Below are 11,524 nucleotides of genomic sequence, written 5' to 3'. Positions count from 1 at the left end.
ACCCTAGCTCTGTCCTCGGTAGGGAGCACCTCCTTTAAGGAGTTGCTCTTTGGAACAGGGGGTTCTGGAAATAGAGGCCAGAAAAGGCCTCTGGAAGACAGGCCTGAGGCAGCACTGGCCAGCAGGGGAGATGAGGGAACCTTTATCTCTCCAAGGCTAGCTTTGCGCCCATGTCCAGCCAGTGTGGTACTGCCTTTCCCGGGGCCAGCTGAGACCTTCATCCAGTTCTTAAATCTAGATTTATTTATTTATGTATACAGAAGAGGTTGCCAGATCTCATCATAGATGGTTGTGAGCCACCATATGGGTGCTGGGAATTGAACTCAGGACCTCTTGAAGAGCAGTCGGTGCTCTTAACCTCTGAGCCATCTCTTTCGGTTCTTATTCAGGGCATGGTCCCACACACCAGCTAAGAGACTGAACCTAACTTATAGGAGCAACCCACCATCCAGAATGGGAGCTGCTCCAGACAGAGCTTGGCCCACTCTCTGAGGGTGGCCAGGGAGAGCTCCAGCGAGGAGTCCTCAGCCTCTGTGAAGAAGACACAGCTTTGAGGTTTGTAGAGTGGTAGGTACCACAGTTCCAGGACAGAGTGAGGTTCTGTGGGCCCAGAAGCTTTAAAATCACAAGAAACAGGTGAGCAGGCCAGTGGTGGATTAAGCACGTGCCTTAATCCCGGCACTCGGGAAGCAGAAGTAGGCGGATCTCTGTGAGTTCAAGGCCAGCCTGGTCTAACCAGGGCTACACAAAGAAACCCTATCTCAAGAAAGAAAGAAACCAGTGAGCAGCTTGGTGATAGCTCAAGGTTAGGTAAAGTTCTTCCATGTAAGCACAGGACCTGAGTTCAATACCCACAACCCATTTGTCCTAGTCAGGGGTAGTATTGCTGTGGTGAAACACCATGGCCAAGGCAACTTGGGAGGAAAGGGTTTATTTAGCTCACACTCCTGTATCACTGGTCATCATGAAGGAAGTCAGGACAGGAACTCAAGCAGGGCAGAAACCTGGAGGCAGGAGCTGATGCGGAGGCCATGGGAGGGTTCTGCTTACTGGCTGTGGTGGTTTGAAATAAAATGGCCCCCAAAGGCACTATTAGGAGATGTGGCCTTGGAGGGGGTGGGTTTTGAGGTCTCATATATGCTTAAGCCAAGCTCAGTGTGACACACAGTCCACTTCCCGTTGCCTGCATATCGACATGCAGCAGCTCCTTCTCCAGCACCATGTCTGCATGCTCCCCTCCATGATGATAATGGACTAAGCCTCTGAAAATGTAAGCCACTCTCATTAAACATTTTTCTTTTATAAGAGTTGCTGTGTCAGGGCTGGAGAGATGGCTCAGCAGTTAAGAGCACTGGCTGTTCTTCCTGAGGTCCTGAGCTCAATTCCCAGCAACCACATGGTGGCTCACAACCATCTGTAATAGGGTCTGGTGCCCTCTTCTGGCCTGCAGGGATACATGCAGACAGAACACTATATACATAATAAATATTTTTTTTAAAGATTTATATGTTTATTATGTATATAGTGTTCTGCCTGCATATATCCCTGCAGGCCAGAAGAGGGAGCCAGATCTCATTACAGATGGTTGTGAGCCACTATGTGGTTGCTGGGAATTGAACTCAGGACCTCTGGAAGAGCAGCCAGTGCTCTTAACCTCTGAGCCATCTCTCCTGCCCCAATAAATAATCTTTAATTAAAAAAAAAAAAGAATTGCTGTGGTCATGGTGTGTCTTCCCAGCAATAGAAACCATAACCAAGACACTGGTCTTCTCCTAATGGCTTGTTCATCCTGCTTTCGTATAGAACTCAGGACCACCAGCCCAGGAATGGCCCTACTCACAATGGTCTGGACCCTCCCCCATTAATCACTAATTAAGAAAATGCCTTACAGGCTTGCCTACAGCCAAATCTTATGGAGGCATTTTCTTAATTGAGGTTCCTTCCTCTTAGGTTGATTGTGTCAAGTTGGCATAAAACTATCTAGCACACCATGTTTTGCTTTGTTTAAAACAACAACAAACAAGAAAAAGCTGGCCCATTATGTGTGACTGCTGAGGCCATTTCATTAAACCAATAACATTTCTGACTGAATTCTAAAGACTTAGCCGTATACCCAAAGGTAAGTGTGGCTCTCACCCCTCACCAAGGCAGCTTCTTTCTGCAGCGGATGAAAAGCACCACAGAAAACCATGGCTGGTCAAAATGCAGAGAACTGATCATGGGGTGCCCAGCCCCAGTTGATATATCTAAAACACAGCCTCTCCACCTAAGGCTCAGGGAGCATCACAAAGAGGGCACGGAAAGCCTGGAAGAGCCAGAAGGCCAGACCAGCACATGGGTCGGGATGGAGGTCTGCTTCCAGAGAGTGTCTTTTCTGTTGGACAGAGAAGCAGCACCCAGAAGAATCTCAACAATATTGTTGTCTAGATGAGACCTAAAAAATGCCACCACCTATTGGCATGCCCACAGGGATGGGAAATTCTCACAGGCTTCACCCCTAGAAAGAGAACTACAGGTGATTGACAGTTGCTGGGGGAGGGCAAACCAGTCTTCTTCATGGACAAACTCCTTGATAAGGCAGCCAGTCTGAGAGATTAGCCCTAAACACCTGTGAGCAATATTATATGAACTCAGCAGACTATTTATAAACTGTGTGTCTGTGTGTGTAATAATTATAATGAAAGAATAAGCTATGGCTTTGAGGAGTGGGACAGACATGGGAAGGATCAGAGGAAGAAGAGGGAGGGAGAAAATGATATAAATATAGTGCTCATATGAAATTCCCAAAAAGCAAAATTTAAAAGGCCAGCTGTGGTTGAACACGTGTAATCCTAGCACAGGGAAGCTGGAGATGATCTCTACTCTGGAACCCACCAGCCTAATTGGCAAGCTGCAGGCCAATACAAGAAACTATCTTTAAAAAGGTGGATAGTAGCTGGGTATGGTAGGGAACACCTTTAATCCCAGCACTCAAGAGGCAGAGGCAGGTAGATCTCTGTGAGTTCGAAGCCAGCCTGGTCTACAGAGAGGGTACCAGAACAGCCAGGGCTGTTACACAGAGAAACACTCTCTGGAAAAACCAAAGTGGGATGGGGACATTGGATAGTGCCTGAGGAACAACACCTGAGGTTGTCCTGTGCACTCCCCTTCACCCTCCCCAAAACAGACAAAATGACAAATGCTTACAAAGTTTAACCACAGAGCCCCTGCTCCAGGTTCAAACACTCTGTCCCTTCGTGGCCAGCAGCATCCATCATCATGGCTGAGCTTAAGGGACCCGATCACACAACTCTGCTCATGCTGCTCCCAGGCCAGGCCTGCTAGTGGACAGACAATTTCCTGGGAATTGTTCCTGATGGCACATCTTCCTGGAATCCTGCCTTGATTTCTGCTACTCTCCAGAGTGGGTGCTTTTCTGCTTCCCCATAAATTGTCACCATGCAGCATCATTTGCAGGCTTTTATGCCCCTTCCCAAGCACTGACCCCTCCCTAGGCAGTGAGCTCCAAGACATCAGCTGAGCTTCCCCTGGTACCTGACATCCAGCACTCAACGGTCCGAGTGAGATGAGAGGCAGCAGAATAAAAACCAGTTTAGGAGTTTGTTTTAGGACCCGGGCAATGTTGGGCAGGTCACCCACCTCTCAGAACCCCATCAAATGGGGTGAGGGCTAGGAGACTTGGCACCTGCCCTTCTTGGACTTTGACTGCTCCGGCCCTGGGCCATCCAGGCAGTAGACTGCACTTTGGAGGAGGCACAACTGCTTATATCTCCATGAGCCACTGGAGGGCAATGAGGCAGGTGCTTGGGATCCACACTGGGGTAACAGTGCCCATTCAACCCCTCCGGCCATCTTCTCCAGGATGCCTTGGGTCTGAGGAGACTGGACAGGGTTCCTGGTTCCTGGACAAGGCTCTGGACCTATAGCCTGCAGTAACCCTCAACTGCTTGCCTGAAATCACCAGGCACTCCAAGCCCTAGCTCCTCAGAGTCCCCATCACATCTCTGTGGTTGCTATACAGCATGGCTTGGGGGGCCTGTCGACCTGGGTTCAAAACCATAGTTGGACTTCACTATGACCTGTGACAGGTAGGGTCATGGGTGACTTCTGAAAGTCTTTTTCTTTCATTGAAAGTTGGTTAGTGGGCAGGAATAATGGCTCAGAGGTTGAGATCACTGGCTGCTGTTCCAGAGGACCCAGGGTCAATTCCCAGCACCCACATGGCCGCTCACTACTGCCTGTAATTCCAGTTCTAGGGGACCAGACACCCTCTTTTGGCTTCCTTGAGTACTGCATGCACAGCGGGAAATGTATCAAGCACATAAAAAATAGTAAAACAAATTTAAAAAGAAAGTGGATTAGTAATTGCCCCTGTGTGTTTTAAAATAAAACAGGGATATGGAGGGCCTCCAAAGGCTCACACAGAAGATACCCTAGCTGGGGAGAGGCCAACACGGAACGGAGCGATGAATGATGCTTCTAAGTCTCCCAGGCACAGTTGGATGTGGTTACGAAGGCTGATTAGCTGTGAATGTTGTTGCTGCTGCTCATTATATTGAGGCTTTTTGTTTGTTTAAATATTTTATTTATCTATTTTGAGACACTGACTCACTCCGTAACTCTGGCTGGCATGAAACTCTCTATGTAGACTACGATGGCCTCCAACTCAGAGAGATCTGCCTGCTTCTGCCTCCCAGAGCTGGCATTTAAGGTGTACACGCCACATCCAGCAAGATTTCTTCTTATTTAGGTGTATGTGTGTATGTGTCTGTGTGAATGTGTGCTGGTGCCTATGGAGGCCAGAAGAGTGTTAGAGCCCCAGCAGGGGTCCTGGAAACTGAACTCGGATTCTCTGAAAGAACAGCAAGTGTTCTTACCAGCTCAACTATCTCTCCAACTCCTAAAATGAGGCTTAATCCTGATTGCCCAAGGGCTCCTTAGTAGCAATGACTCCCCACACCCCAACACCTGCTTACCCCCAGATACAAGGACCTCGTTTTAGGCTCTCTCCTAACCCTCGCACAAGCGAGGGACATGGAAGGGAAGGGATAGGAAAGATGGAGGTCCGGGGAGGGACCTGATCTTCCGGCTAGTCTCAGAATCTTATTTGACACCAGCCATCCACCAAGCTGAGTCCTGCAGGTGGCGTAGGGATACCTGGGTGACAAAGTGTCCAGGCTCTCCATGTCCACTCAGCCTCAGCACCCGTGACGGTGATTCTAAACCCTGCCAGGGTGGCTGAGGGACACAAGAGACCAGTCCAGCGGAGCACACGGTGCGCGGCGCGTGCGCGCGGCGAGGCGGGGTCACGTGCGCGCGCCGGCCGGCACCGCGCGCGCGCCAGACCGACCTCCCTGCGCCCTGGTCCCTTCGCGTGCGCCCCGCGGGAAGGCAGGCCGAGCGCGTCCCCGAGCTCGCGCGCCGTGGCCCGCCCCTCGCACCTGCGGGCGGCTGGGCGGGGCCGGGGCGGGGTCGCGCTGTCCCCGCCCACCCGTCCGAGCCCCGGGAGCTCCGGCGGAACCGAGCAGCGAGGCCTCAACGGCCGGGAGCGCGGCGAGGCGAGGAGCGGCGCAGACAATGGGAGCGGCATTGGCGAGGGCCACGGAGCCCCGGGCCTGGCGGGGACCGGAGGCCGCGCCATGAGCTCCGCAGCCGGACGCCCCGCTGCGCCGCGCGCGGGCCGAGGCGAGCGGCCTCTGCGAGCCCTGGGCCGCGCCCTGGGACTGGCGATGAGCTGCCGAGGCTGAGGATGATGGTAGATTGCCAGGTGAGTCGGCGTGGGGCCCTGCAGCCGTGGGTGTGAACGAGGCCCGCGCACACCCGGAGAGAAAGCGGGGCCGCGTCCACGCAGAGCGTGCATTTACGCTGTCCCGCGTCCAACCTGTCTTAGTACAATCGGGAAACTGAGGTCTGGAAAGAGGCACGCCAGGTGGGCGGAGACGAGCGGAGAAGGGAAGGCTTCCGGCCTCTTGGGTCAGAGCTCCACCGCAGCGTGGGGTTTGCTTTGGGAATGAGATCTCCTGAGGTCCTGGGGAACACTGGCCACCCCCTCCATGTGGAGCCCACCCAGGCACAAGCGCACACCGCTACTCACTCTAGAAAGATCCTACAGACTTCCTAGGTTTCAGAGGAGGGCGGGACAGTGAAGAGGTGGTGAGATGGAAGAAGGAAGAGGCAGGAGGCAGCTCTGTCTTGGGGCTGAGGCGTCCAGTCTCCTAGCAACATTGGGGGTGCCCATTGTACGGGAGGCGCTGGTGGACAGAACGACGCTAGGATTCCCAGGGTCTGCTTGACAGAGGCCATCTTCAGACCAGCCTGTAGGGCAGGGCGGAGGTCCTTAGTGTAGAGGGGGCTGCAGAGAAGACCTCGGTTTCCTCCTTTGCAGATCGGGGTGTTTGGTTTTTGTGATTCCCCCAGGATCCCACGGGCTTGTGGAGTGTCTGTTGGCTTTGGCTTTCCTTCGGTGACCCATTACCCATAAAGGTTCTAGGAAAATGCCTTCCCCCTGGTGGACTTGCTGAGCAGAGAACAAGCAGCCTGAGGGTTTGAGTGACTTAAAGGCCCGAGTAATGCAGAGGGCGGCAAAAATCTAGACCATTCCTCCAGGGTCCAGGGACAAGACCACCCTCGTTGGAGTACGTGGTCCTTATTTGAAATTGGGGTCAAGTTATTGCTTAGATTGAAAGAAGAGGCCTCCTGACTGAGCCAGAGCCATCAGAGGGAAAGAGGGGCAAAGTGAGGCTTCTGAGGTCTTTGTGGTAACTCCTGGAACCTACAGGTCCTGTTCCTTCGCCCAGCTGGGGCCTGGGAGACCTGCTACCTTGACAACATGCAAACAAAAGGTTGTGTTTTGTTTTCTGGGTTTCTTGCCTGGGGCTGTAGTGCTGGTACTGGCCACCGGGCGGCAGCAGTGTCCGTGTCCTCAATGGAGTGACGGGAGCCTGGGGACAGGGTTCCCAGTCATACTTGTGTGTGTTGTCTGTTCCACTCTTCCAGGCCTCCCATCAGTAGCACCCCTGTCCTCAGGGTGAGCTGAGGGGAAAGGCTCCAGCTTCCCCTTGTCTACTCACTTAGCGCCTTGCATACCTGAACTCCGACCAGTGCTTGCCTTGCTCCTGGGCGTGGCTCTAAGAGTGATGGCTGTAGGCCCTGCCCCCTGGGAACTCCTAAGTGCGTAGGAGGAGAAAGAAGCAGAGGTTCTGCTTATCCTCCACGGCGTGACAGCCTGCCCCTAACTCAGAGCTAACAGCTCCCAGACCTTGGTAGTAGTAATCCCTCCGGGTTTTAGGTTACTGGACCCAGGCTGGTTCAGCTGGGAAAAGCCACCTCGGAGCTCATTCTAATGTGATTGTCGGGATGCCATAGGGCCTCAGTTCTATGTCGGCCATGAGAGCCCTCTGTGGGTTCTTTGCCATGTGGGCCTGCCTTTCCGTAGGACAGCCCATAACATCGGAACCCGCTTCCTCGGAGTCCGGCAGGGAAGATGGAGGACCAGGAGGAAGCACAAGAGAAAGCCAGTGAGTCAGAAGTCACGTTCTAAAGAGAATATTGGTAGTGACCTTGCAGTTGCAGTATTTGTTGGTAGAGGTCTACCTGATATGTAGGTGGAGCAGAAGACCTAGCATGCAGGCCACTGGGAGGTTTGTGCCAGGTTATGGCATTATCTTATTTTGCTTACTTGCCAACCACCCAGTGAGTAGACTAGGAAATGAGCCTGTCCTTAGAACCCTACCCCAGAACCAGGCTTGTTTGGGTTTGTGTTCCTTGGCATTTCCCATCCCCACCCATACTTCTTCTACCTCTTCAGTCTGTGCTCTAGTCACAGATGGCATCAACCCCCAATTGTCACGGGCGTCATCTTACCTGTATACAGTCAGGTTGATGCCAGAATGAGCCCCCACTGCTCACAGAGGGACTAGAGAGGCCCTGGGAGGCACAATGGCTACCCCAGGAAAACACAAGGGTGACCCACAAGGCCCTAAACCTCCTGAGCTTCAAGGACTAGGGATATGGAAACACAGAGGTTGATTGGCCCAGCATCCAGGGTGGCTGTGAGCAGCAGGAAGCTCCTACCTTCACCTGCCATTGCTTTCCTGTTTCCCATCACCGCCTGCCACACAAACACACACACACACATACACACACACACACACACACACATACACACATACACACACACACATACACACATACACACACTCACACGCTGCTGTCACTTGATTTTCTTTTTCTAGTTTTCATGTATGTGTGTTATGCATGTATTTTATTTGTTTGGTTTTGGCGAGGGGTTTTGTTTGTTTGGTTTTGAGACAGGGTCTCTCTACATAGCCATGACTGTCCCGGAACTCACTATGTAGACCCCAGGCTGGCCTCGAACTCAGAGATTTTCCTTCTGAGTGCTGGGATTAAAGGTGTGCGCCAATACACGTGTGTTTGCATGTGTGTAGATTTATTTCTTATGTATGCAGTATTCTGTCTGCATGTATGCCTGCGTTTATTCCTGCAGGCCAGAAGAGGGCGCCAGATCTCATTTCATATGGTTGTAAGGTTGTGGGAATTGAACTCAGGACCTCTGGAAGAGCAGTCAGTGCTCTGCTGTTTTCACTGAGGCAGGGTCTCAGTTACTATGGCTGGTCTTGCTAGCCAGCTTGCACTGGAGATGCCATCTCCACCTTTAGAGGCTAGATCTATATAGATAGGTAGTCACACCCTTTAACATTTGCCTGGGTCCTGGAGATCCAATCCCGTCTGGTACTCTAACCTCCGAGCCATGTCCCCAGCTTCTGACTTCTATGGACGTCTGAACTTGAAGTATCAGAGATGCGTTCATCCATTTGACCTCTCCCAGGCCAGGACACACCAGAGAAGACAGGAAGAGTAGTGCAGCAGGCTGTCCCCCATCTGGGAGCTGTCCCGAAGGCAGGTGGTGTAGAGGGTAGGTGTGACAGTGAGGTGAAGGTGACAGGCCTGGTATGTTGTGTTAGTGTCCTGCGGCTGCTCCGGCAAGATGCCATGTACTGGGTGACCCTGCACAACAGAAACCTGACCTCCTGGGTCTAGAGGCCAGAAGCTTAAAATCAAGGCATCCGCACACAGAGTCTTCTCTTAAGGCTCCAGGAGCCCTTCTTGCCTCTTCAGCTTCTGGCATGGCTGTAGTCCTTAGCTTTAGATCCTCCTAAACATGTCACTCCAAACTCTCTGCCCCCATAAGGCTGCCTCTGTGTATCTCTGTCTAGTGGTCTCCATGACTGGAAGGATATTGGGGTAGGATGGGCTCCAGCCCATCCCAGTCTAGCCTGATGTTGACTGTATCTACAGGACCCACGGTCTTTGGGAAGGACAGAGCTTAACCTGTGATGAGGGCATAGTGAAGGCCAGATTCCCTCAGGTATTGGGAGCAGCTGGACGCCTGAGGATGTGGCAGGAAGGCTTGAGGCATGAGGCTTGGAGGCTACCAATGGTAGCACCAGCAGGCGGCGCTGTGACTTCTGGACTCCAGAAGTGCAGCATGTCCATCCGGCATTGTGTTGCATTGCATTGCACTGCCCTGAGTTTCCATAAAGGGCTCACCTGGTTGCCAGGAGACAAAGGCAAACTATAAAAAGGTCAGGAGTCATATCGTTGGTGACACACACGGAGGAACCCGGAATCAACCAGATAGGCAGCCGTGTATTTCTGGTAACTGTTGAGGAGGACACCTGAGCTCACCCACCCACATACACACACCTTCAGGCCAGGACTTTGCTCCCCTCTTCACCAGCAAGTTGCCCTGGCCTACCTGGTTTCCAGACAACTCTCCCGTTACCACAGACCACAAGACCCAGGTCTGGAAGGCTTCGGAAAGTAGCCTTAGGAGAGGTGGGCTGCCTGTGCAGTGCGTGACTGGAAGGGACCTTGCGGCAGCAAGTCCACTGTCCCACAGGAGGCATGGCTGCCTGCCTAGCTTGCCCTGCTGCCCCTGGCAGGTTACAGCGCACGCAGCCTTCTCAAATGCCCTTTGGTATGCAGGGTGGTTAAGACATGTGGAATGGGCTCCAGTAGACAGGTGGGGTAGGGCGGAATATCTGGAGTGGAGGCCACTGCTCACTGTCACCCTTCTTTGCCTGCACCCCCGTATAAGTGCTACTGGGGACCGTCTTAGCCCTGAGCTCATGGCAAGTGGTCCACTGACCCAGTCAGTTAACAGAGCAGTTAGTGGAGAACTGTGTGCATGTGGCCTCAGGTGGAGAGCGCCTCAGCTTGTTACCCAGCAAGCCATCACACAGGGCAGGAATACGGGGCCAACGGCTGGTGTGACGGGAGAGGGTGTGGCGGGAGAGGGTGTGACTGAGGCCGCAGTGCCTGGGCTCAGCTTCAGTTCTGTCATCCTAAAGTGTGGCGGGCGAGGCTCCCGTGCCAGGGAGGAATGCTCCGCAGGGGAGTGCTGGGAGCCCTGACAGCCCCCCCCCCCCCCCCCCCCCGACACCATTGGTCCCCCGACTCCGCACTGTAGCAGCTCCGAGCTCTCTGAGGGGAGGGCTTGACCGGGTGTGGGGACAACCCTAGCTGGGAAATGGCAAGCCCAGGTGGCAAGCCTTTGCAGACAAGCCAGGGAGGGGTCAGGCGCCAGGGCCGGGGCCAAGAATGCCTTCCAATTACACTGGCCTTCCAGTGGTCAGAGCCCTGGCGAGGCCGCGGGAAGGCCCTGAGGTGGTGATTAGCAGGAATGGAGATGTAAACAAACCTAAACAGTTTTTTCATCCCTCTAACTCTAATGAGGGCCTCAACTCTGCTGTCTGTGTTTTGTTGGGGTTCTTGGGTTGCAGGCCTCAAAAGAATCCTCTCTCAGAGGGTCACAGGGGCCCACTCCTGTAATCCCAGCTGAGGCAGGAGAATTATGAGTTCAAAGAAGATCATCCTGAGGTACATTGTGAGACCTGTGTCTCAAAATAAATAAACGAATAAACAAACTCTGAGGAGTCTTTGCTTAGAGGTATGGATAGGTGGCTTCCTTGTAGGTGGGGTGCGTTTGGCGGGGCCTCCAGGTCCGTTTACAGGTCGCTAAGCCCGCCTGAGGAGGTAGAGATGAAGGATTGTGGCATTCCCCCTAAAAGTGACAAGCCCCAGAATGAGAGAGAGTTCCCATGGCAACCTAGCACAGTTGCTTGGCAACTGCAGTCCCCCAAAATACCTGCAGGAAGGCTCCCAGCTAGGGGCTTTCCCACAGCCTGTGTGTGGCCCTTGGTTCTGAATTTGCTTGGGTACCTCTCATGGTTGATCCACCCACACCCTCTGCATAGGACCTAGCAGCCCTCGCCCCCTGGATCCTTCTTGAGGGAAACCCCAAGCCTACTCCCCCTGCCCATCACCCCAAGCTGCAGCTAGCCAGGGAGATCAGGCCATCCCCTAGCAACAGAGGCCATTTCCTGGATACCTGAGTGACAGCTGGGCAGTGGTAGAACGGCAGAAAAATTAGAATCAAAGGTAAAGTTGTAGCCTAGTGCCAGCCATACAGGAAGGGCATATACCCCGTAGCCCTGGATTC

General features: G+C 53.2%; 1 protein-coding gene across 3 annotated transcripts in view; it reads left to right on the top strand.

Moving 5' to 3' along the window:
• The first annotated feature begins 5,401 nt into the window (after window positions 1–5,401).
• Ralgds (ral guanine nucleotide dissociation stimulator) overlaps window positions 5,402–11,524 on the top strand; it is a 43,370-nt gene continuing 37,247 nt past the window's right edge. For 2 of the 3 annotated variants that reach the window (XM_028883353.2, XM_028883348.2), the window contains exon 1: window positions 5,402–5,767. In XM_028883353.2, the coding sequence (XP_028739186.1) occupies window positions 5,750–5,767 (18 nt within the window). In that variant the 5' untranslated portion in view covers window positions 5,402–5,749. The remainder of the gene's footprint in view (window positions 5,768–11,524) is intronic. The other variant, XM_028883347.2, reaches the window with a different exon arrangement.

Source organism: Peromyscus leucopus, chromosome 4 (genome assembly GCF_004664715.2).
Source record: "Peromyscus leucopus breed LL Stock chromosome 4, UCI_PerLeu_2.1, whole genome shotgun sequence".
In the NCBI taxonomy this organism is placed as follows: Eukaryota; Metazoa; Chordata; class Mammalia; order Rodentia; family Cricetidae; genus Peromyscus; species Peromyscus leucopus.
The sequence above is the reverse complement of the archived record's forward strand: the minus strand, read 5'-3'. Positions and strand labels throughout refer to the sequence as shown.